The 27,661-nt window shown below is 42.7% G+C and overlaps 1 protein-coding gene across 2 annotated transcripts in view; it reads right to left on the reverse strand.

Moving 5' to 3' along the window:
* SACS (sacsin molecular chaperone) overlaps window positions 1-27,661 on the reverse strand; it is a 96,312-nt gene that overhangs the window by 55,956 nt on the left and 12,695 nt on the right. For both annotated transcript variants that reach the window (XM_034664978.1, XM_034664979.1), the window contains exon 2: window positions 26,279-26,797. In XM_034664978.1, coding sequence (XP_034520869.1) covers window positions 26,279-26,298 — 20 coding nt within the window. In that variant the 5' untranslated portion in view covers window positions 26,299-26,797. The remainder of the gene's footprint in view (window positions 1-26,278; window positions 26,798-27,661) is intronic.

A 27,661-nucleotide genomic window follows, 5' to 3' on the forward strand; every position in this document is an offset into this window, starting at 1 on the left:
TAGAGAACAAACAAGGTTGATGTAGGGAGGTGGGTGGGGGGATAGGCTAGATGGGGAATGGGTGTTAAGGAAGGCACTTAATTATGATGAGCCCTGGGTGTTATATATGTAAGTGATGAATCACTAAATTCTATTCCTGAAAACAATATTATACTACGTGTTAACTAACTAGAATTTTCTTAGAAATTTGAAAAAATAGTCATTTAAACTACCTGTTTGATTGAGGTGTTCTTCCAACTGCTGAATATTTTGTTTAGTATTGGTTTTCAATTCGTTCAGTGAGTACTATCGCTTTCAGGGGGAGCACTCCATTTTTGTTTATATTCCTACAAGTGTGCACTAGGCTATGTGTGTACAATTATGAGTATGCATGTTTGGGCATGTAAAAGGCAACTGTCACTATTCTTTTAGCATGCTATGGGTCTTTATGCATCTGAATGATAATGAACTACTCTCACCAATGGAAGCAGGATTTTCAGCTGTCTGTGCCCAGAGACATTCTGCACAAGTTAAATGAGGAAACTTCCACATTCCTTCTCATCTCCTGCACATCCCAAAAGACCCTGTGCAGTTATGGCAGGATATACACAGCACTCAGGGGAGAGGGGTGGCAGGTAGCACCCAGACCCGTGACATCCGGGCAGGACAGGATGTTAGGCGGTGTCATTAATAACACTTTTCCTGCAGCTAGGAGAAAGCCACACATCTCTATGCTTATCTCTAGAGCCTTCTTCCCGCTGGCCTTCTTCTCTTCCTTGCCCCTGAGTTACCGACCTTGCTGTGTTTGATAAGCCCCCCTCCAGATTCTGTCGGACTGACCTTGGTAAGTACTTTGCCTAAGTCAGGCTTGTTGGCGTTCCACCAGCTTTCTTTTTATGCTCCTCACAGCGTCCACACACTTCCTCCTCTACCTCACCTTATCCCCTTCCCCCCGCTGCTGTGGCAGTACCATCCCCATCTTCTCTTCCCTCTTCTAGGCTTTTCTAGAACTAACTATTCACATACAAATCCTGTTCTGACAATTCTGAGTTCAGTTCATGACTGCCTGTGAAACGAAGCGGTGACCCAGTATCCATACACAAACATGCAAGAGCACTGCAGGGGACAGCGAGGGTCTTGGGGAAGCACGACTACAGAAAACAGGGGCCAAATCAAGACAAAATGGTGGGCTGAAGATGCAAATTCCTGTACCAATGACTCTCCTGTCACTCAGAGGAAAAGTCGGTGTCCTTAGCATATAAGGCGTTAGTGGTCAAGCCCCCCGTGTCCCAGAGCTCATATCCTCATCGATCATTGTCCCCCTGGTCCCTGTCTCATCTCCCTCTGGCTCATTCCACCCCAGCCACACTTGGCACCCTTCAGTCCTGAACACCAACCACACTCCTTGCCCCAGGGTCTTTGCACTTGCTATCTCCCTGTTTGGCATGATCTTCATCCAGATGCCATTTCTTACTCCCTCACCCCCTTTATGTCTACACTCAAATGTCATCTTTCTCAGGAGGCCTCCCCAACCACCCCGCACAAAATAGCAATACTCCCAATGCCCTCCCCCTTAAGTTACCTAATCTTTCTCTACAGCACCTATGACCATCTGCTACATACTCGGTTACTTATTTGTACAATATCTATGTCAACACACCATGTTTTCTACTCCATGAGGGCAAAGCCATTATCTGTTGAATTCACTGCTCTCTTCCCAGCATGGGACAGGGTCTGGCGTGCCACAGGCACCCAGCAAACACTGTGGAATACGTGACTGGATGGATGCTCACTCTGCTGGCATCCTGGACCCCTGGGGTATCCGTTCCTCCATACCCCTCCCACCTTGTTCCAGTCTTGGTTTCCAACGTCTGACCCCAGGGCTCCAGCACTGCCAGGTTCCCTTAAGCCACAGTTGTGGAGTGGTTCTCACTGTGCCCTGCTAGATGTTGGTTGTCCCCTGGCTTCAGCCCTCTGGCCAGTGGCTCTCCGTTGTGCTCCAGGGAGCCTGTGCCTGTGCCCACACTCAGTCTGCAGGTGCCAGCTGACACCAACCCACAGGTCATTTAGCAGGACAGGTCCTGCCTCTTTGGCTTTTCCCAGGACAAGCAACCACCAGCAGATTGGGAGAACAAGGTCACAGTCACATTTTACTTCCTTAATGAAGATTCTTAAACCTCGGTAAGAACTCACAGCCGAAACATTCAGAAAACCTGCGTCTGGGAGAAGGGGGTTAAGATGGCGGAGGAGTAGGGGACACCTTTTTCAGCCGGTCCCCTGAGTTGAGCTGGATAGGTACCAGACCAGCAAGGAATATCCACGGAATCAGCCTGAGACGCAGGAAGATACATCTGGATCTCTACAAATGAACATCTCCAGCGCTGAGTATCGAGGTACGAAGCGGGGAGCCGTGAAACCGCGCACAGATATCGGAAGCTAAACAGAAGGGGGAGGGAGCCGCCGTGTCAGGGCGCCGGGAAGCGGTAGCCACCTGCAAGGGGGAGCGGACAGACCGCGGACCCGCACGCTTGAGACAGCAGGCTGAGAAGGGAGCTCCGGGAGCGCACGCGGGACGGCTGGCGGTTGGCGGGCCACCTGCACGGGGGAGCAGGCGGACTCGCGGACGGCACCCGCGAGACAACAGACTTAGAACGCGAGCTCCAGGAGCGCGCGCGCAGGGCGGCTGGCGGGCCACCTGCACCGGGGAGCGGGCGGACCGCGGACCCGCACTCTGGAAACGGCAGACTGAGTCCGTGAGCCGGGAGCGTGCACCACCAAGCATCTCACGGAGCTCCGGAGCTCCGGTGTGCTCACTGGATCGAGGCTGAGACCGGGAGCTCCGGGAGCGTCCGCGGGGCGGCTGGCGGCTGGAGGGCCACCTGCACGGGGGAGCAGGCGGACTCGCGGTCAGCACCCGTGAGACACCAGACTGAGACGGGGAGCTCCGGGAGCCCACGCGGGGCGGCTGGCGGCTGGCGGGGTTGGAAACACAAAGGACAGAGACGTGCCGGCCCTGGAAGTGAGGGCTGGGACGCCGGGTGTGGGGCGCACAGCCCGGGATGCTGCAGGGTTGAGCAGCACCAACAGAAACAGAGTTAAAGTGGCCAGAACATCAGTGGAGAACGATCCGCGATCCCTCTGTTCTGAGACAGAGGCTGAATTTCAGCCGCTGCTGCTCTCTCAGAAGAGGCATAGCAAACCGCCAGGGAAAGCCGCCAGAGAACAAAAGCCCGGAAATACCGGCTCACAGGGTGCCCATCCCCATCCCCCCTCGCAAGGGACACAGAGACTCTACCCAAACAGGGTTTTCTGAGTACCGGCAGGCAGGCCCCTCCCCCAGAAGGCAGGCTGAAAAATCAAGAAGCCCACAACCCGGAGCGCCTGAGTGGCGCAGTCACCAAGCACCTGTCTTCGGATTAGGGTGTGATCACAACGCTCCGTAAGGAGTCCTTCATCGGGCTTCTCCACCGGGAACCTGCTTCTTCCTCTCCCACTCCTCTGCTTGGGTTCCCTTTCTTGCTGACTGTCTCTCTCTCTCTCAAATAAATAAATAAACTCTTTAAGGAAGAAGCCCACATCCCTAAGATCTCTATAAAACAAGGGCGCACGGCCTGGGTCCCAGTCAACACTTGGGCTCTGGACAACCCTGCAATCTCTCTTCATCAGAATGACGAGAAGGAGAAGTCCCCCCCAGCAAAGAAAAGATAATGAGTCTGTGGCCTCTGCCACAGAATTGGCCTCGGCCACAGAATTAATACATATGGATGTATCCCAATTATCAGAAATGGAATTCAGAGCAACAATGGTCAAGATGATGAGTAAACTTGAAAAAAGCATCAGAGAAAGCGTTGCTGAGAATATAGAATCCCTAAGGGCAGAAATGAGAGCGAATCTGACAGAAATTAAAAACTCAGTGGGCCAAATACAGTCAAAACTAGAGGCTCTGACGGCCAGGGTCACCGAGGCAGAGGAACGCGTTAGCGAATTGGAGGATGGGTTAGTAGAAGAAAAAACGAAAATAGAAGCTGGTCTTAAAAAAATCCACGCCCACGAATGTAGATTACGGGAGATTACTGACTCTATGAAACGATCCAATGTCAGAATCATCGGCATCCCTGAAGGGGTGGAGAAAAACAGAGGTCTAGAAGAGATATTTGAACAAATTGTAGCTGAAAACTTCCCTAATCTAGCAAGGGAAACAAGCATTCGTGTCCAAGAGGCAGAGAGGACCCCATCCAAGCTCAACCAGGACAAACCTACGCCACGGCATGTCATAGTGCAATTCGCAAATATTAGATCCAAGGATACAGTATTGAAAGCGGCCAGGGCAAAGAAATTTCTCACGTACCAAGGCAAAGGTATCAGGATTACGTCAGACCTGTCTACAGAGACCTGGAATGAGAGAAAGGCTTGGGGGGGCATTTTTAAAGCTCTTTCAGAGAAAAACATGCAGCCAAGGATCCTTTATCCAGCAAAGCTGTCATTCAGAATTGATGGAGAAATAAAGACGTTCCAAAATCGCCAATCATTAACCAATTTCGTAACCACGAAACCAGCCCTACAGGAGATATTAAGGGGGGCTCTATAAAGGTAAAAAGGCCCCAAGAGTGATACAGAGCAGCAAGTCACAACCGATACAAAGACTTTAAAGAGAAATGGCATCATTAAAATCATATCTGTCAATAATCTCTATCAATCTAAATGGCTTAAACTCTCCCATAAAACGCCACAGGGTTGCAGATTGGATAAAAAGACATGACCCATCCATTTGCTGTCTACAAGAGACTCATTTTGAACCCAAAGATGCATTCAGACTTAGAGTAAGGGGATGGAGTACCATCTTCCACGCAAATGGACCTCAAAAGAAAGCTGGAGTAGCAATTCTCATATCAGATAGACTGGATTTTAAACTAGAGGCCATAGAGAGAGATACAGAAGGGCACTATATTATTCTTAAAGGAAGTATTCAACAAGTGGATATGACAATTATTAATATATATGCCCCCAACAGGGGAGCAGCAAGATACACAAGCCAACTCTTAACCAAAATAAAGAGACATATAGATAAGAACACAGTAATAGTAGGGGACCTCAACACCCCACTATCAGAAATAGACAGAACACCCTGGCAAAAACTAAGCAAAGAATCAAAGGCTTTGAATGCCATACTCGACGAGTTGGACCTCATAGATATATATAGAACACTACACCCCAGAACCAAAGAATACTCATTCTATTCAAATGCCCATGGAACATTCTCAAGAATAGATCATGCTCTGGGACACAAAACAGGTCTCAGCCAATACCAAAAGATTGAAATTATCCCCTGCATATTCTCAGACCACAACGCTCTGAAATTGGAACTCAACCACAAGGAAAAACCTGGAAGAAACTCAAACACTTGGAGGCTAAGAACCATCCTGCTCAAGAATGACTCGATAAACCAGGAAATCAAAAAACAAATTAAACAATTTATGGAGACCAACGAGAATGAATACACAACGGTCCAAAACCTATGGGATACTGCAAAGGCAGTCCTAAGGGGGAAATACATAGCCATCCAAGCCTCACTCAAAAGAATAGAAAAATCTAAAATGCAGTTTCTATATTCTCACCTCAAGAAACTGGAACAGCAACAGAGGGACAGGCCTAACCCACTGACAAGGAAGGAGTTGACCAAGATTAGAGCAGAAATCAATGAATTAGAGACCAGAACCACAGTAGAGCAGATCAACAGGACTAGAAGCTGGTTCTTTGAGAGAATCCATAAAATTGATAGACCACTGGCAAAACTTGTCCAAAAACAAAGAGAAAGGACTGAGATTATTAAAATTATGACTGAAAAGGGAGAGGTCACGACCAGCACCATTGAAATTGCAAGGATTATTAGAAACTTTTATCAACAGCTATATGCCAAAAAACTAAACAATCTGGAAGAGATGGAGGCCTTCCTGGAAACCTATAAACTACCAAGACTGAAACAGGAAGAAATAGATTTCTTAAATAGGCCAATTAACTATGAAGAAATTGAGTCAGTGATAAACAACCTTCCAAATAATAAAACTCCAGGCCCAGACGGTTTTCCTGGGGAATTCTACCAAACATTCAAAGAAGAAATAATACCTATTCTCCTAAAGCTATTTCAAAAAATAGAAACAGAAGGAAAGCTACCAAACTCATTCTATGAGGCTAATATTACCTTGATCCCCAAACCAGGCAAAGACCCCCTCAAAAAGGAGAATTACAGACCGATTTCTCTAATGAATATGGATGCCAAAATCCTCAACAAGATCCTTGCTAATAGAATCCAACAGTACATTAAAAGGATTATCCATCATGACCAAGTGGGATTCATACCTGGGATGCAAGCATGGTTCAACACTCGCAAATCAATCAATGTGATACATCATATCAACAAGAAAAGACTCAAGAACCATATGATCCTCTCAATTGATGCAGAAAAAGCATTTGACAAAATACAGCATCCTTTCCTGATTAAAACCCTTCAGAGTGTAGGAATAGAGGGTACATTTCTCAATCTCATAAAAGCCATCTATGAAAAGCCTACTGCAAGCATTATTCTCAATGGGGAAAAGCTGGAAGCCTTTCCCTTAAGATCAGGAACACGACAAGGATGCCCACTCTCGCCACTATTATTCAACATAGTACTAGAAGTCCTTGCAACAGCAATCAGAAGACAAAAAGGGATCAAAGGTATCCAAATCGGCAAAGAAGAAGTCAAACTGTCTCTCTTTGCAGATGACATGATACTCTATATGGAAAACCCAAAGGAATCCACTCCCAAACTATTAGAAGTTATAGAACAATTCAGTAAGGTGGCAGGATACAAAATCAATGCCCAGAAATCAGTTGCATTTCTATACACGAATAACGAGACTGAAGAAAGAGAAATTAGGGAATCCATCCCATTTACAATAACACCAAAAACCATACGTTACCTTGGAATTAACTTAACCAGAGACGTAAAGGACCTATATGCTAGAAACTATAGATCACTTTTGAAAGATATTGAGGAAGACATAAAAAGATGGAAAAATATTCCATGCTCATGGATTGGAAGAATTAACATAGTTAAAATGTCCATACTACCCAGAGCAATCTACACTTTCAATGCTATCCCGATCAAAATACCGAGGACATTTTTCAAAGAACTGGAACAAATAGTCCTTAAATTTGTATGGAACCAGAAAAGGCCCCGAATCTCCAAGGAACTGTTGAAAAGGAAAAACAAAGCTGGGGGCATCACAATGCCGGATTTCGAGCTGTACTACAAAGCTGTGATCACAAAGACAGCATGGTACTGGCACAAAAACAGACACATCGACCAATGGAACAGAATAGAGAACCCAGAAATGGACCCTCGGCTCTTTGGGCAACTAATCTTTGATAAAGCAGGAAAAAACATCCGGTGGAAAAAAGACAGTCTCTTCAATAAATGGTGCTGGGAAAATTGGACAGCTACATGCAAAAGAATGAAACTTGACCACTCTCTCACACCATACACAAAAATAAACTCCAAATGGATGAAAGACCTCAATGTGAGACAGGAATCCATCAAAATTCTAGAGGAGAACATAGGCAACAACTTCTATGACATCGGCCAGAGCAACCTTTTTCACGACACATCTCCAAAGGCAAGAGAAATAAAAGATAAAATGAACTTATGGGACTTTATCAGGATAAAGAGCTTCTGCACAGCCAAGGAAACAGTCAAAAAAACTAAGAGACAGCCCACGGAATGGGAGAATATATTTGCAAAGGACACCACAGATAAAGGACTGGTATCCAAGATCTACAAAGAACTTCTCAAACTCAATACACGAGAAACAAATAAACAAATCATAAAATGGGCAGAAGATATGAACAGACACTTTTCCAATGAAGACATACAAATGGCTAACAGACACATGAAAAAATGTTCAAAATCATTAGCCATCAGGGAAATTCAAATCAAAACCACACTGAGATACCACCTTACGCCAGTTAGAATGGCAAAGATAGACAAGGCAAGAAACAACAATTGTTGGAGAGGATGTGGAGAAAGGGGATCCCTCCTACATTGTTGGTGGGAATGCAAGTTGGTACAGCCACTCTGGAAAACAGTGTGGAGGTCCCTTAAAAAGTTAAAAATTGAACTACCCTATGACCCAGCCATTGCACTACTGGGTGTTTACCCCAAAGATACAGACGTAGTAAAGAGAAGGGCCATATGCACCCCAATGTTCATAGCTGCATTGTCCACAATAGCCAAATCATGGAAGGAGCCGAGATGCCCTTCAACAGATGACTGGATTAAGAAGCTGTGGTCCATATATACAATGGAATATTACTCAGCTATCAGAAAGAACGAATTCTCAACATTTGCTGCAACATGGACGGCACTGGAGGAGATAATGCTAAGTGAAATAAGTCAAGCAGAGAAAGACAATTATCATATGATTTCTCTCATCTATGGAACATAAGAACTAGGAGGATCGGTAGGGGAAGAAAGGGATAAAGAAAAGGGGGGTAATCAGAGGGGGGAATGAAACATGAGAGACTATGGACTGTGAGAGGCAAACTGAGGACTTCAGAGGGGAGGGGGTGGGGGAAGGGGATAGCCTGGTGATGGGTTGTAGGGAGGGCACGTATTGCATGGTGCACTGGGTGTTATACGCAACTAATGAAGCATCAAACTTTACATCGGAATCTGGGGATGTACTGTATGGTGATTAACACAATATAATAAAATAAAATTAAAAAAAAAAAGAAATAAAAAAAAAAAAGAAAAGAAAACCTGCGTCTGGGGTTTAAGATTAAGAACGTACATTCTGAGGGTGCCTGGGTGGTTCAGTAAGTTAAGCATCTCCCTTTGGCTTAGGTCATGATCCCAGGGTCTTAGGTTTGAGCCCTGCACTGAGCTCCCCACTCAGCAGGGAGTCTGCTCTCCCTCTCCCCTTGTCGCTCCCCCAACTTGTACTCTCTCTCTCTCTCTCTTTCTCAAATAAATAAAATATTAAAAAAAAGAAACTACATTCTGATGACTCTCGCTGAGAGATGTTCCTAAGACATGCACCTGTGCACAAGAGACTTCAGTTCTGTTGCAGCAGACACTGCTAGAATGGCCTCATGATTGCTGTGCCCTCCCCAGATCCTCCTAGGCGGTCCCCGACGCCTTCCCATCTGCAGACACATCCTTCTCTTGCCCCTGTGCCATGTCCTGCCTAAGGTAGGAAGTCCCAAAGCGCCCGGGCATGTTAATACCCCCCCTGCAGTGGGTGTATCACTAAATCACACTCTTTGCTCCCCAATACTGCAACGTAGACTGTAACAGTCTCAGACAGTGTGACCCCTCCACCACTGGTTTGCATCCCCCCACAGGCCCCTTCCCAGTACGACATCTCTCCATCTTGTGCTGAAAACTTCCAAGCCTTGAAAAATTTCCTAAGTGAAATTAGTCGAGCACTCAAGACCACACGTTAGGCTTCCACTTGTATGAAATGTCCGGAATAGGCAAATCCATAGAGACACAAAGTAGACTGCTGGCTGCCAGGGGCTGGGGAGAGGGCACAGTGAGGAATAACTGCTAATGGGCTTCTTTGAGGGATGGTGAAAATGTTCTGGAATAGTGACACATACTGATGAACATCGTCAAAAGCCACTGAATTGGATCCTTTGAAATAGTGAACAGTATGGTATGTGAATTATGTCTTAAAAAGAAAAATAATAACATCGTAGTTGATGTGAATATATCACCGTACCGCCATGTGTAGATTCTCTCTGGGCACAAACATTTTTAATGTGGCTACCTTGACCTTTTTTGGTGAATTAGGTGGTTTATTTCACTATCTTCTTAAGAGATTCTCAGTCGTTTTCTGGAATGGTCAGAACTGACAGCTTTGTCCCAAATACATACACAAATAAGACAAAATGCAAACTCCTTATCAGAACATCCAAGTCCTACTTTCATCCTGACCTCTCACTGACCCCGGTTTACTTTCCCCACCTCCCACCTACCCTTGCAAGCTCCTCAAATTAACCCGCTGAGCTTGGTCACGTGGCCTTTGCATCTGGTCTCCTTCTGTCCTCAGTGTCCACTGTGCCTTCAGATTCAATCCTCTTCAGGAAGCCTGGCGCTTCCAGCCTGATGACACCATGGCCAGGTTTCCACCTCCTTGATCACTCATCCCATCTGCATCTCCTCCCCAGGCATGCTGACAGCAGCAGGGCATCGCACAGGGATCCTGAGCTCCACCTTCAAGGCCTTGTGCCGAGTAACCTCTTTAAGGGAAAACGAGGTCTTCAACCAGAAATGCAGGTGGCTCAGGCAGTATTTATCCAAGAGGTCACATTTAATAACCAATAAGTCAGACAAATGACAAAACTTCCCTTCTCTTTGTGTTAATGTAGACACAATTGCTTAGCTTTTATTTTTAGTTCCATTGAACGTGCTTTGGGAAATGATGTCATGTTTCTGAGTTAACATCCCTTCATTTTCTACTACCAACGAGGGTACTATGAATTCCCTAAAGTGCTGTAAAAATTATGAGAAAACAGGCTTGCACAGACTTTACATGATGCTTTTGAATCTATTGTTAATTTTAATAAGAGTTAGTTGTTTGGTTGCCAAAAATCCTAGATTATTCAAACACAGCTTTGCCAAAGCAAAATTAACCAGTAGGGGCCTTAAGTGTAGTCATGCTTACATATATCCATTGACTAATCCAAAAGGACTTTGCATTAGAAAGGAAAAAAAAATGACTCAGCCCCCTGGATATTATAAAGGTGACACATCTTGAGCTGTGTTAGCCATTTCAAGGAATACTAAAACCACATGTGAATTCCTCTGAATTCTGAATCTCCCTTCCATTTATAGTGACCTTTGATTAAACATTCTCTCTTGGAATATTTTATAGAAAACATGGAGACAGAGTGAACTGGCTGTAGCAGTATGTACGTTAAAAATATTTGCTGCTTGCTAATAAATAGAAAGTTTGAATGGAGTTTCAGGCCTAGACACAATAGTAGGAAACACATGATATAAACCCATCCCACCATAAAACTGAATAAACTGAACATGGAAAAGGAAATAGTAGGAGCAACAAATATAATACATTTCTTCCTTTTTTCTGCTTCTCCTGCCTACTGTTATTCTTCCAGTCAGTTCATTTTCCTTCTATTTATCCTTTATTTTCCCCATTTGTTGTTCTTCACTTTCTGCCTTTCTCTATCCTCTGCCCCTTGTGTGGTAGTGAATGAGGATGTGACCCCCCCTCCAATTCTCACACCTGCTAGCTGGGGGGATTGTCACTGTTCTGAGCTCACGTTCTCACCTGTTTAACTGGACTGATTGTCAGGTTATTGTCAGGTGAAATGGGGCAGTCACTGACCTGGAAAGTGCTCATTTATTCATATAAGAAGATGTGTAGTACCACTATGCGCTGGGTACTGGTACCGTGAAAAAAAGAGCACAGTTCCTGCCTTGGGGCGCATCACCTCGCGGGAACAGCAGCCAGGCAGGAATTGCAAGATGGTGGCCTCCATACTCCTTTTTTTCTCACTCCCAGTCTCTTTCTTCACCCTACTCTCTTGCTCTGGCATCTGAACAGTTAAGATCAGTGCCAAAAAAAAAAAAAAAAAGAGAGAGAATCAAGCGCTAGGTGTCTTGGGTACTCTTGAACCCCTTTATCTCAACTTCACCTCCTCCTGATGTGCCCTACCCTTTTCCCCAGCACTTCCCCAGCTCTGTGAGTTCAGTGAACAATAACTGCACATTTTCTATGTGAAAGCACTCTATCAAATCAGAGATGATGGTAATAGTAACAGTCCTACCGCCTGTAAGGAACCTGAAGAATGGAACAATATGCAAACATAATCAACATAATTTTCATATAAAAGGAAAAGTGCTAAAATAAAGAAAACCTACCTAAGTCGTTAGTGGCTACAAATGCCAAGATACTGTCTTCCCTTAACAGGGCTTTCCTGGACCAGCGCCATGGCTCCACGAGCCCGTCAGGAAAGAGACTGCACTCCTGGTTGATTTTATATGTGGAACGAAAGCTGTTTTTTTCTTTTTCCTTCCTCCATTATCCTTATGCCCAGGCATACTGCAGGGCTCAGCTTCCAGGCAGATCTATCTAAGCATTGGCCGTGGTTCTCCTGCCGGTCTAGCACACACATAAGCTCCACAGCATCCTCACTCCAAAGTGGCCCTGGCATTCCCTTCTTGTGCATCTTCATGTGTCTGTGTGTGTTTAGAGAGAGGATGTGTCTTTCCACCTCTTTAGACCTTCCCTAGGAAGGACAGCACAGACCAGGGAGCTGTCAGGACACACCACTCTCAGTGGCCATGGCGCTGTCCTTTGATCACTGCTTGCTTCTTCACACAGGAAGGCAATGAAAGGCTAATACCTCTCTCTCAAGTGTACCTGTATTTTAACAGGGGATTTTCATTCTGGTGCTGTGCAGGAACTGGGTTCATATTTTGGGAAGTTTAGTCACCCGACTCCCTCTGAAATCATATCACAAAGACAGTCACTCATTTTAAGCAGCAATGGGGATTGCAAGAAACTTGAAACAACGCCTAATAATAATACCTGTCATTAATTACTTACCAGGCACCAAATGCTTCTTATTTAATCTTCACAAAAACCCTATGAACCATTCTTATTCCTATTTTATTCTTATAGATGATGAAAGATTCAGAAAGGTCAAAACTGCCCAAGACCACACACAGGGTCAAGATCTAACTCTTCTCTGAGCAAACCCAAAACCTGGATATTTAATCACTGCCCACATCCCCATATGGGGTTGTTACTGACGGAACTAGAAATGTTTATCTGGAGAAAAAAATGACTCCAGGAGACCTCTTATAGTATCCAAATATGGGAATGGTTTTCAAGTATAAATATTTCTGTGGCTCCAGAGACTGACAAATTTGGGGCACACTCCGACGAAATATATCCCAACAAGTAGAATAATTCTCATTTTTATGCACTTACCACCAACTACATGTCCAATCCTTCACATCCACTATCACATTTAGTTTCCCAATGAACCTAGAAGGAGACATTATCATCCACACTTAGAAGTCAGGACTCAGGGGGTGCCTGGGTGGCTCAGTCGGTAAGCATCTGCCTTCGGCTCAGGGCATGATCCCAGAGTCCTGGGATCGAGCCCCATATCAGGCTCCTCACTGGGAGCTTGCTTCTTCCTCTCCCACTCCCCCTGCTTGTGTTCCCTCTCTCGTTGGCTGTCTCTCTCTCTCTGTGTCAAATAAATAAATAAAATCTTAAAAAAAAAAAAAAAAGAAGTCAGGACTCAGGACCCAGAGAAGGTAAATAATCTGTCTGAGGTTTCCTTGCAAATGCCAAGTGTCAACATTAGAAATCAGGTCTCTGTTCAACTTCCCTTATTGGGTGCTGCTCTCCAGAATCGAGTAAGGGGGAAACACATTGCTTGGGAAGTTCAGTCATCTGACTCCCTCTGAAATCATATCACAAAGACAGTTGCTCATTTTAAGCAGCAATGAGGATGGCGAGATAGTCAGAGTTGCCTTATGGACAACAGTGAACGGTGTCCTAGGTTCTCTTCTTAAAAAAAGAAAAGAAGACTTATTTACTATTTTAGAGAGAGAGAATGAGAGAGTGGGGGAAGGGGCAGAAAGAGAGGGAGAGAGAAAATCTCAAGCAGACTCCCTGCTGAGCACGGAGCCCAACAAGGAGCTCCATCCCAGGACCCTAAGCTCATGACCTGAGTCAAAATCAAGAGTTGGGCGCCCCCTAGGTTCTCTTCTAAGGGCTGATCACAGTCTTGTATTTCAAACATGGCAATTTTATTGGCTGGTGGGATGTAGGTACGTGCAAGCTCTCACACACACACTGGAGAGCACTTCTAAATGTATGTGGTAAATATACAAGCATGAATTATGGAATAGAGGTACAGATATTCAGTCAAAAAGGGGGAGACTTTACAATTAACTACTTCTATTTAGTTAATGATAGTCAATTGAGTCCCCTTTATTTAGCTTTGAAATGGTGTCTCGAATAGAATCCCAAACCACAATTTGATTAAACTAACATCCTCTAGTCACAAGTACTTAAGAAATATGAGTTTATTTATGAAAAATAAATGGAAATCTTATTTATTTTGTCATAATTTGTTTTGAATATTTCTTGCTTAAATCACTAAAGATTTTGAAAAATAAAATATGTGTTCTTATGTATCCCATTTCTAAATATCTGGACTTAGAGTGACATTAATGAATAGTTCAAAGGGTGAACATTATTTTATCTCTGCTCAGAGCCAATGCCATAATAACTTGGAAATATGAATCACATAAATCATGCCCACAAAATCACATAACTGTGAATTTGTGAAAACTAATACTGTATTCTTTTCCTTGCTTTAGTAGAAGAGGAGCACGCCACAGTCTTCTTCACACAGAAGGGTTTATAAATGGCTGCACACACATGCTGTCTTGGGGAACAATTATAGTAGTTGGCAGGCAACCTCCATTGGAGGGGACACAAAGAAAACACTAGATAGAAATAGGTCAGGGGAGTTGTTTAATGAAAATTGAGAGTGAATCCATTAAAAAAACAACTGGACTTTACATGAGTACTACAATTAAATAGAAGCTTAACCTGTTAAAATCCTACATTTTGCTCATTTCGCAGACCATTTCAAATTTTCTTTTGATAGGATTTCATTGGATAAATTAATAGTTGTAAATTGGAAAAGGAAGATGTCTATTTGCTCACTGCTTATAAAAATGAATTTTTAAATAAGGAAAGCATAGATAATATTCAAATGTACATTTCGTTTCAGAATTCACCCAAATCTGAAAATAAATCACCCAAAATGAATCATATGATTGCTCATTATTTCTATCCTCTTTATAAATACATTGGCTAAACAATTGACATAAAAAACTCATCAATTAGAAAACTACTTAGGGCAATTGAATATAGTTCAGAAAACATTTTTAATTTCATTGGTAATTAAACTTTTATGTGTGTTTGTCATTTAAACTTTGGTCACTTTCCTGTTCTCTAAATATTTTCCATTTTTGATTAAATGATCTGCAGATATTTAAACATAAAACAAATATTCCCAGAAGGAAATTCTGGTTATTCTCTACAAACCACCTACCTACACATGCAGTCAGCCACCATGTCTAAGCGCTCCACCATGCTCACTCTCCCTTGACTCCATTCCTTCCTCATGTTCATAGCACTTCAAGCTTTACTCTTTCTTGCTCCGACTATGAGGTCAGGGCCCTAACTCTTCTCTCTGCCCCAAATCCTTTCTCCTTCAGTCAATCCTACATGGTGTCACTGAGTTATTCTCGAATGGAGTATGACTAAGCCTCTGCTCATCATCACGATACACAGTACTTCAAGTTACCCACATGATAAAGTTCAAATGCTTCAAAAACAGGCTCACTTTCCCTCCCCTCCTTCCTGAATATTCCCCCAGAGCACTGCAGGCATGTTCATGTTTTTGCGCTTTTTTTTTTTTTTGCACATTTCTCTGCACATTCTGTTTCCTCCTGCAGCATCTGCTTCCTCCCTACATGTTAAACGCCATACCCATCCTTGGTGGCCCAGCTCAAATGCCACTTCAGTTGTGAAACTTTCCCTCTCTCCCTAACACTGTTTAAAATGGAAATAGGTCCATGACAAATAAACCTTGTGTGCCCTTTCTTATTCTCTCATAATACTCTGCATGTCCATCTATCCCAACTCTTCCCACATTACATAAACCAGGACATGGCTGAATGCCCCTCTGCAGACTGGGGACCTTCTAAGAACAGGAAATAGGTCTCAATATCCTTTTTCTGCACCCCCGGGGCCTGACACACACCTGGTCAGTGCTTATGGAGTGAATAAGGACTGAGATAGGTAGGTAGGGAAATTACAAGATCTCTTCCTCTGAAGAGTGGTGAAAAGCTAGAGCCTCAGACTTGGATCATATATCCAGGAAGCACTGATCTTATATTTAAGTGTTAAGTGAATGGGAAGTTGGAAACACTCCTTCACATATCAGGAGACAGATATAAAACATCTCAGAGATGGGAAGAACCTGATAAATGATGCTACTGAGATCCTACCCATCAATCAGTACCCAGACAGAAGAGTAGAAGGCTTCCTCCAACTGAGCCAATGAGACAAAACCTCTATATTCTTGAACATCTCCAGCACTTAACTTTCACTTATGAATGACTGAAGAAAGTATGAATTTTCTTTATTCATAAACTGCTGAAACCTCTCTTGCTTATAATCTCTCATATGTTGTTCTATGTCCCACAACATTCACAGCTGAAAATGGGAATGCTGTGGTCTTCACATACTTGGCTTCTGATGACTGTTCCCTACAAGCACTTTGCATCCTGTATGCAAAGTAAGAATTAGAAGAAAAGTGGGTCCTTCTTATCTTTTTTTCTTTTCTTTAATAATTCTCTTAAGGACAGATATTAATAAACTTGCATTAGATAAAGCTGTGAGCTGGTAGCCTTTCATCACAACTCCAAAGTAACTTTTCACAGCTTGGGAAAAGGGGTGCTCCTTCACAACACATAAGTCTGAGAGAAGCAATAGTAAAAAAAAGAAAGAAAGAAAGAAAGAAAGGCAACAGGGTCAAAGGAAGGTTGGGATTCAGCCTATGGATGATCAGAGGATGAAGTGATTGGCATTTATACAGAATCTAAAGAATTTTTTGGTCAATGTTGTTAGCATTTACTGATCACTTACTGTTCTTAGGCCTTCCTTCGGTTACTGAAAGACCCCTACATGTCAGCTGGTTCCTCTGCTCACCCTGTACATTTTTTAAGTAATCTCTTTTTTTTTATTAATAATTTTTATTATATCATGTTAGTCACCATACAGTACATCCCTAGATTTTGATGTAAAGTTCCATGATTCATTAGTTGCGTATAACACCCAGTGCACCATGCAACACGTGCCCTCCTTACCACCCACCACCAGTCTATCCCATTCCCCACCCCCCTCCCCTCTGAAGTCTTCAGTTTGTTTCCCAGAGTCCATAGTCTCTCTATACCCAATGTGGGGCTCAAACTCATGACCCCGAGATCAAGAGTCACGTGTTCTACCAATTGAGCCAGCCAGGAATCCCTATACATTTCTTTTTTGTCTTTATATATGGGTGATATCAAACCTTTTACCTGTGCAAGTACCTACCATTCGTATGTGTAGGATGTTGGCTTGAGATCTGGTGAAGCAGCTGCTGGGGAGAATCTCTAGAGCAGAAGACCCTTTTTGGGCAGCTCAAGCATGCTCTTCTTCACTATGTACTTGCAAATGAATTTGTTCCTTAAATTTAAAATTCCTTAAGCTTAAGAATTCCTTTTAATTGTGAGAATAATGAATTTTAAAACTATCATCTTATAATATATGACTACCCGTGAGAAAGATATTAACTTAAAAATGTTAGTTCTTCCATTTTAAAGACCTTAAGGTGGAAACAAACCACCAACAGCTAGGCGTGGCTTCAACAGTCAACTGACTGGACATAGGAGGTTCAGAAGACAACTTAATTCCGGGAGAATCCACTTTACTAAGGAAAGGCAAGGGCTAAAGATCCTTAACTTAACCCTGAGAGCAGTCTTCACTAAATAAGTTTAAGTAAATCGGTAACATCCATGGTACTTACTTCCAAAACGCAAACTGATAATTACCTGTTCTAGAATAGGAAAGAAGGGTTTTTAATAAGCTCTTACTGTGACACTGCCTATGGATCCAACGAATATGATGATAAGGTACCGTTAAGTAGCAAAATGTAGCTATGTTTGCCTTTTTCAGTGACTGATCAGTGGGCAGAGAAACAATCAGTTGCCTCTGCACTTAATATGATGTTTTCAAAGCACATGTTGTCCTTGTAAACCTGTCCTCTCCTTCTATAACTCAACTGAAGTTTTGAGCTAAGCCTTCCCTAATTAAAAAAAGGAAAAATGGCAGTGAATGTGTACAAAGGCTCTGTAGTGCATTCTCTTGGAAGAACACGTTTACTTCCATTCTTCTCCATGCAGATTAAGAAGGAATAAATTACAGTGTCTGAAATCTGTTCCTTGGACTCTGCATTTAGCCAGCATTTTCTTGCAACATGAGAAGGGACAGTTCCTTTTTTCTTCTTTTTTTTTTTTTCTTCTTCTTTTGGGGAGGAGGGAGCAAGTGAATTTATGTCAAAATATCCAATTGTTTGGCTATACCTACCTATGCCAGAGGTCACAAGATTACAACCACTTTTCTACAGCTTTTCTGTTTTTTATATTTTCAAAGATTTTTCAAGGGATTTTTTTTTCTATTCATTCTATGTGGGATTTTATATAGAACCTATTTACTTGGTCTAGGAGCTGCTGTAGGCTTCAAATTGTTTTCAGCTCTGAAAAGAATTAGTGTTTTGTTTCTGCACTGTTTTTCTTATGGCTATGGCTTTCAATCATAACAAATTAGAAATTAGAATAATTTATATTAAGGATTCATATATAAAGCCTTTTTCCTACTGTTTAATTTTTAAAAAATATATCTTATGTCAGTTTGACTCTAAGTTATCATTTCTATATGGATTTTTTTTCCTCTTGGGAGAGTCAGTAAATGAGATCATTTAAAACCCTAATGTTTCATGCTGGGTAATAAATTAACTATATTCTTCTCAAAAAAAAAAAAAACCTATCAGATGATTTTTAGTGAAGAGGGCCTACCTAAGTAGTGTTTAAGGGGTAATGTTTCAAGTACCTCTAAATATTAAATAACAAATGTATTTCTTATTTCTACTGTGTTACCACTCCCCCTTCTCCCTTCTGATAGCTTTGGGTGATGGCAGTGAACTTGCTCTGGCCCCGCACGCAGAACACCCTTCTTCACACACACCTGTTGGGAGTGGAGAAGCCTTCAGGGCTCCTTCAGGGTGACCCCTGCAGTTAGAGAAATGCCACCGCACAGTGCACCCCCAAGGGCCTAGCCAGCAGCACCAGCACAAAACAGAGTATGTAGGACCTGCTTTGACATGCTGGAGCAAAGGGAAAGAGGGGTATGAACAAATCCGGCAGAATTTCATTAAGTATTTAATTTTATGGGTATTTGTTGTAATGGTTTCTTCTACTTCTACGTATGCCTGAAACTTTTTATAATAATATTTTTTAAAGGAGGTAAGGGGGCACCAAGTCCAGGCATAGGATTTCTGCCAATCATGGCTGAAGAGGGTGAAAGCCCAGGCTTCTTTGCACATATAGTAAGTACCACTCTGCCCCTTAGGTCCACTCTCCACCTTGCTCACCTGGGCCAACCTGTCTGGACTGCATCAACGGGGCCTCAGGCCACTTCTGCTGCATGCTGAGTTGACCAACAGAAGCCTCATCAGAGGGTGGAAGAGAGGGATGAGAGTGATGTCAAAGAATTTATTCCGCCAGCACCCACCACACAGCCTCACACGTTCTGGCTGTGTTTTTCAACCAAAGGTCACTGCCCTTCTCAAGAGGTGTTGCTCCAAGGTATGACGTTTTGTCCTTCAAAACTCGAGCAATTGTTTCTACCCTGGTCCCTCAGGTCTTGGGAGGTAACAGTGCGTCAGCTGCCAGGTTCCTTGGCAATCTCTCGTTCCTTTTCACCTCTGCATGTAAACTCTTGGCTTATCCTAAGTTGACTGTGGGGACCCTGTCTATAGACCACTCATCACAGCATGATTGCCAATTCGATCCATGAAGGAGAGGGTGAATCAGACCTACTATTCTGAAAAGCAGCAGCGTGCCTGATTGGCAAACAAATACCACAAAGCCTTCATCAGTATGTCTTTCCCTGCCTCCCTCACCAAATTCCTCCCCTTGATTACTGAAGATGGATTTCTTACTGCTCTGAAGCTAACAGCAATGGTGAGTCACCTATTGCACACCAGACCTAGGCTGCGAATACTCCACCAAAGGGATTAGAATCACACAGGCAGGCTGAGTTTTCCTTCCCCTAGGAACCAGGAAAATGGAAATTGCTGCAGAGCCCACAGTAAGAAACTGCAGGGAAACCAAGTTGGCCTTTTCATTCTCACTTGGTGAGGACCACCAACTGTCCCAAATCACCTTGCTGCCTTTTGATGATTCTTTCCCTAAAGATACTATGTGGTGTTCTCCAGGATTCTCCCCAGCCCCTCCCTTTGCATCTTGTGTTTCCTATTGGATGGCTAGACACTGGATAAGCCCCTCCCCAAGCAGATCTTGGCACACATGGACACACTCAGGGGATGACAGTGGCAGGAAGGAAAATCCCCATAACCAGCCAGGAGGGGTAAGACAGACCGGTTTGCAACCGCTCATTAGCTGGAATGGTGGTAGGCAGCACCATCCCTGTAACATATGCGTGATGGTGGAAGCTATCACAGATGGCTAGACTTCATGCTAGTTTCGGGATGACAGACTGTGGGAAAGAAAACCCCAAGCCCAAAACGGAGTCATTTATGTTAAGAGCATCACATCAGCAAACCAAGACTTAATACCTAATCCAATTGCAGTTTCACCCTCCCCCAGAATGTAACCTTTAACCAGTCAACATGGAATTTCCTGGTCAGTACTAGGAAACATACTGATAGACCCTTTCCGTTCCCACTTAGGAGGGTGACCTTGCCTCAAACAATGCATTCTTCACTAATAATTTCCTTTTTTCCACTCCCTCTCTGCCTTTAAAAACCTGTCCTTTCCTGCAGCCTGATGAACCTCCTTCCTATTTGCTAGAAGGGGTGCTGCCTAATTCATGTATCACTCAACAAGGCCAATTTGAATTTTTGAATTACTCAGTTGAATTTTTGCTGCTTAACAGAGGTCATCATAAGTGTTACCTTTTCTTGGGCATTCTGGGTCAACTACTATGCTAAGTGTTTTACATTCATGATCTCTAACCTAACATTACTGTAGGCATTATGGCCCCATATTAAGAAAAAGTAACCTATTCAAGGCCACGTAACTAGTAAATAGCAAAGCTGAGATTCAAGCCAAATATATCTGGTTGATATATTTGACATATTTGATACCCTTTCCAGTACACAATTTGTTTTCTCTGAAAGGAGGTGGAAGGATATTTGCTCTGAGTTTGTTTTGTCTGGGTGCAGAGGTATCCAAGGAGAGGAGAGGAGAGAGAGGAGACATAGAAGAGGCTGGACAGAACCCATCCTCCCCTTTCTGCCCATATATGAGGGGCTGGTTTTGAGCCTATGAGGACAGAAACTCAGGCACAATGTTTATGAAACATGGGACAAGACTAAGTCCATGAAACACTGCTTCCCTCCGAGAAAACAATATGAGCACAGGCTTAAGGAGAAGCCATGCATCTCCCCTTACTGCCCTCTCCTCAGGTTTCAGAGTCATTTCGGGCTCAGGGGATCCATTGGGTGCAAGGGATAATGTCTTACAGAAACCCCAGCTTCAGAGGATCAAGAGGAAAGAACACAAGCAAATTAATTCCTGAACCCATATAAGACGTCATCATCTTGAGGATACCCAGAAATAGCTGGGGAAGAATTTAAGCAGCCTAGTGGGGCATGGGGGTTAAGGTCTTGTCCAGCAGGTGAAGGCTTGGAGCCATGGAGATACAGATGTAAATATTAACTGACCTTATTTATACTCATGAACTACTGAAACTAAGGAGGTGTGGAATAATTGCTAATCCACTTGTTCTCTCTTTGGACCCCAATCACCCTGGCTCTGGTTCTGGATCACTGCCATTCGACCCATGACTTCAAGTCTGAATCCACTCCTGCCCCTCATGAGTACAAGGTCTGGCTTGTTTTCCTGGCCCTCTATTGCCTACTTGATCTTCCCTGTCTGGGCTTAGTTTCATACACTTGGACTCAGCTTATATTTGCCTGTTCTCCTGCAGACTGAATTCTGCTTTCCTGTCTGAATCTTTCTTACTTCTAGTGTGCTATTGTAGAAAATGTATATTTGGTCTTTATCTTCTTGGGCCTGGCACAGAGCTTTTAAATTTCCTGAGGATTTTGTATACTGGTGAAGTAACTCAGAGCAGGGCTCCTGGGTAGCTTCAGGATCAGTGGTTAGAAGTAGAGGAACCAATCGTGCAAGTAGAGGACTGGAACTTTCAGCTGTACCCCCTGACCTCCAGGGAGGGGGGAGGGGCTGGAGATTCAGTTCAATCACTGATGATTTATTCAACCGTGCCTACAGCATCAAACTTCAATAAAAACTCTGAAACAACAAGGATAAGTTCACCAGATTGGTGAACACATCAAAGTGATGGGAGGGCATGGAAATTCTGCACATCCCCTGCCCCCAAATCTTGCCCCATGCATCTCTTCCAAATGCCTATTACTGAACCATATCCTTAATAATAAACTGTAATCGTGAGTAAAGCGCTGTCTGAGTTTTGAGTTGTTCTAGTGAATTATTGAACCTGAGGATGGGGATCATTGGAATCCCTGAATTTGTAGTTGGGTTGTCTGAAGATCCCATCTGTGCCTGGCCCCTCAAGTGGTGCAGTCTTGCAGGACAGAGACCTTAACCTCTAGGGTCTGTGCTAACTCTTGGTAGTTAGTGTCAGTTGGAGAATTAGGGAATTGATCGTTTTTGGGGAAATGGCCCAACACCCATCATAATTAGGTTGTTGACATTCATCTTAAGTGTATTCAACATTCCCACACTGCCAGGTGGTAAGGATATTCTCGCAGCTTTGGTGAAGACACCCACAAACACGTGCATGAACCACCGCAGAGCCATCAGGTAAGAAGTACCTCCAACACCCTTCCATCCTGCCCAGAGCCATCATCATCTCTCGTCTGGATTGTTACAACAACCCATAATAGGTCTTCCCACGTCTACATCTGGCCCTCTTCATAGCAGCTAGAGGGATCCTTCAAACATGTAAGTCAGAGCGCGTCACTCCTTAAAACCCTGCAATGGATTCCCATTTCCTTCATGGTGACCTGGTGCCCAGCCTCCTCCTCAACCGCACCATCATCTTGCCTTCACTCCCTTCACTCCAGCATGCCCACCACCTCCTTATTCTTGTGATATCCCAGGCAGCTCCCCCCTAGGCGCTTTGCATGGGTTCCCCTGTCTAGAACATTCTTCCCCTATATGATTATGATTATTCCTTCCCCTCTTCAAGTGTTTGCTCGGATTTCATCTTCTCCATGAAGTCTGTCCTGACCTTCCTATTTAAAATTGTGACACACATTCCTATACAATCCCATCAGACTCCCACCTCCTTTTTTTGGCCTACCATTCCTTTTGTTCCATCATGTAAGATACTATATAATTTAATTATGTATTACATTTATTATTTGTTTTCTGTTTTTCCCTGCTAGAATGTAAGATTCACAAAGTCAGTATCTATATCAGTTTCATTCCCTGATGTATTCCAAGTACCTGGTACATAATAAATGCTGAATACGTGTTAGTTGAGTGAATGATTTTAAGAGCAGAGGTTTATTTGGAGGATCCTAACTGAAAGTGCTCCTCTGTACTCCCCAGGTTAGATGTAGAGCCAGACACATTGCGTAGGCCCTAGAGGAAGATGGGAGAGGAAGGTCAACCTGAACCAGGTTGAACCTGGACTCCCTCCATGACCAAACTTTAGAAGGCACTTTTGAGCCCTCTTTTTAATGAGGCCTTGCCCTTGGGCTCTGTTTCTGACCTGCCTAACCCAGTTTTAACAAGAATCCTGCTAAATCAGTTTAGCAAAAATCTCCCTACCCTTAATATCTGATTGCCCTCAATATTTAACCAAAAACCCTGATACCTGGTCACCCTGGTCTACCTTCAGCAAGAATTCTGTCAACTTGGGTCAGCCAGAATCCCCTTACACTGGATATCTCCTCTTATTAAGTTTCCATCCCCTGTTCCCTCACTCTGCTCATTGGCTATAAAACCCCACTTGCCTTTGTTGCATTCAGATTTGAGCCCAATCTCTGCCCCCTTTTGCAATGGTCTAGACACCTCTTGCAATAGTCCTGAATGAAGTCTTCCTTACCATTTTAACAAGCGTCAGAAAATTTTTTTCTTTAACTAACCCTATGAGTTTGAGCAAGCCACATAATTTCAGTTTTCTTATCAAACAAAATCCATAAGAAATTCTCTCAGACATCACCAACAGCCTGAATCAATACCAAATCTGCAAAGCTCTGTAGCACACTGTACCTAGAACTGTTTCCTAGGCATCATAGGGGGCAATTTCCCCAAACCCTTCCATATCCTGCTTCTACACTGGCGTGTACTGAAGCTCCAGACTCTTCCTGATGGCCATGGAGAGAGAACCAATCCCAAAGCAGCCTTCAACAATGGAGATTAAGTCTGAGCTTTTAATTTAAATATCCAGATGGTAGATCTAATAATACATCTGCCTTTACTTGAGCACCACACTTGATATTGCTTATTGGATAGACAATCTAACTTCAAAAAAACCATTTACATAAAGGCAGCACCCTCAGAAGGGCCTGAGTTGTTGATGCCATGACTGTGCGAGCCCCCACCGCACATGTGCACCTCCGGGAACTCCGGATACAATGCCCCAGAGTTCAAGAAGCCCGGACTAGATCTTTTTCAGCTTTAAAAATCATTACCTTGCCCCAGGAACAAGGAGACCAGGCAATCAAGTTTTATAGATTTATGGTCTTAATAAGATAGGTTTTAAATGCCTTAATAAAAGTGTGTACTTACAAAAATGACCTTAAGATTGATGTTTTGACCCTCAACCCATGTACTCCACTCTGTGTAGTCACACACTTGCTATATCCAGTCACTGACATTCTGGCTTTAAGTAAATGAGTAAATAAGCTTTAAGTAAAACAAATACACCTGTTCTGAGGAAATTCTACAGTACCAAAGCCTACGTAATCTGCAAAGATACACTCAAAGTTAATATACTTTTTTTAAGCTATAAATAGAATTTATCAGCCAGTGACTGCAAAGACAATTGAATCTTTTGTTTTTTTCAACATCTGTCAGATGCTTCAAATCAATCCTGATTGTTGAAAAGTTATACTTTAGTGACATCAGTGATTCTGCTACATAAACACTGCCCTTGAAAATAAATTTATAAATGATATTATGTCTAACAAATCAGTCAACTGCCAAGTTGTATGAAAATGAATTCACCTTTAGTTTGTAAAACATCTACTTTCACAACTGAGAAGGCATTATATAGAAGCACTTTAAAAGATAAAAATAGAAAAATCCAGAAATAGCATGAGATAGCATGTATGGTGCTACATAAGTATGTTTCTCTCATATTTAAATAATTTAGCAACAGTAATATTATCTTAGATGCCTTACATGCCTTATTATACCTGAAAATACAGAAAATAGACAAATATTCCAATTGGCCAATAAAAACCAAATCCATTAAGCAGTCGCAACACTTGTGTGCATTCACATATTTAAATAACAAGCAGTCAGTCACAAAAGTAATCCTCATTTGCTAGGAAGCAAGTTCCATTGAAAAAGTTACACTTACCTCCTCTGTCTAATGAACAAAGCATTTTAAATTTTTTATTTTGGAAATTTTTAAAAGATAAAAACAAATACTGGGTTTTTTCCCCAATGTTTCAAATTTGGCAACCCAAATTTGAAAGCCAAATTTGAGAAGTCTTTTCGTCTGTTGATTTCATTAGGTTACAAGATGTGAAGTCTTACCTGGTCTCTATTGGCACTAAAATTCTATTTACTGAGCATACTATTTGAATACACCATTCAAAATCAATGAAAGAATGTTTTGTTACATGCTTAAGAAAAAAAGAACACAAAGAGATTTAAGGGGTAATTGTAAATACTATATTTTTGCTTAAATCCTCAATCTTGTACATATTCTTATAAAATAACAACTAAATTTGAGGAAAGGACTGAAATTTATTGTTACCAGCGTTCACAAAGCAAATGCAGACTGCTCTCTCTCTCTCCTGTCCCAGGGTATCTGACACAACATCAGGTACTTCCCAGTTTTTTATTTAATAGTTTCTGAATAATCACATGGCCAGTAAGAGGCCCTCGCATATACACTTGAGGAAAGAGAAAATGGGGTTCATCTAATCAACCACCCATTACAATAGGCACACCAAAAGAGAGAAAATCCAAAAACCATCTAGAAAAAGGTAAGGAATGATTTTCAACCCTTGGCTTGAATTTTTACAGACATAATTCCAAGTTACAGGTGAAGTATCTACAGTTGATTTACTTTTCTCTAGAAGTTTTCAGCTGTTTTTGCCTATGTATGTTTCATTTGGGAAAACCCAATAAGCCTTAAAATATCGTGCAAATTGTTGTAATTTAAAGCATTAACTCATTTACCTATTATCCTCGGTCTGCATTATCACTTCTGGCACATGTGTCCGCGAAAATCATGAAACTATTTTTCCGTCTTCTAAGTTTTTCGTTCGTGTTTCCTTTAAATGTGTACTCCAAGCACAGCTCTGCCTGGTCGGTGAGAAGCCTGTGTTCCCCTTAGTGTCCATTCATCATCTGATGCCTGGAAGCATTGCTGCGCTCTGTTGGGTTCCTCCAGGCAAGACTCTCCAGTCTGAGAGTGGCTGCCTCCCTGGGTTATGCCTTCTGATCTGGCCACTCACAGAAGGTCGTAAGGTAAAATAGTATTGAGTCGGTAATGGTTTGGGGCTTTTCTCCACAGCAGAAATAAGCTATTTTCATCTGAGAATCTCCTGTATTTCTTTTTGAAGGTGGTGAGGAAAAATGTCATAGAAGCTCTCGGGCTCCGTGATTCTCAGCCTCATCTCAGACATGAAGCACTCGCTGGCGAGAGCCCTTCTTCTTGCTCTGGCGATACCTGCATTGCTGCATCACATTTAGATCCTGAAAGAAAAGCCAAGGAAGGTTCAAGGAAGGAGTAGGGGAAAGTACTCAGAGTAAATGCACTGAAAATGTAATTCCTCATGGAAGATAGCCATGGTTCTTATTCCAGTGGCTTTCTAATTATAAACTGCTGGTTGCACTAGAGCCCTGCCAAATCGCACGGCATTTATCCCTCACCTCACAACCAACAAACGCACATGTGTAACTACACATGGTGGGCTCTATAAATAAAAAACATGTCTACTTAATTTAGTTTCATGTTCTCACTCCCCACGCGTTTCTTCTCATTTCTCTATTTCCCTGGCTCCTTTCTTTGTTGTTGTTTGATTCAAATTTTTATTTACATTCTAGGTAGTTAACATACAGGGAAATATTGGTTTCTGGAGTAGAATTCAGTGATTCATCCCTTACAACACCCAGTGCTCATCACAAGTGCCCTCCTTAATATCCATCACCCGTCTAGCTCATCCCCCACACACCTCCCTCCAGCAATACTCAAGTTTATTCTCTATCTTCAAAAGTCTCTTATGATTTGCTTCCTTCTGTCTTTTTTTTCCTTCCCATATGTTCATTCCCTGGCCTTTTTCCAAAAGGAAATATGTACTTCACATGATGTGCCTTTTTTCAGAAACATACCTTTAAATCCAAAGCTACAACTTTACATATAATATAACTCATGTTTGAAAGCAAAACATCTGCCAGAAAAAGAAAAGAAAATGTGTATATCCTAAAGTCTTTTTTTTAAGTAATATTCCCAATAACCACTGGTGATTGAGAACAGTCTAACATTTTAAGAAAAAAAAATATGAAGATAAAGGACATTTGGTGGCAGTGATAAACCAGAGGGGCACATGAGATTGAATT

Source organism: Ailuropoda melanoleuca, chromosome 7, assembly GCF_002007445.2.
Source record: "Ailuropoda melanoleuca isolate Jingjing chromosome 7, ASM200744v2, whole genome shotgun sequence".
In the NCBI taxonomy this organism is placed as follows: domain Eukaryota; kingdom Metazoa; phylum Chordata; class Mammalia; order Carnivora; family Ursidae; genus Ailuropoda; species Ailuropoda melanoleuca.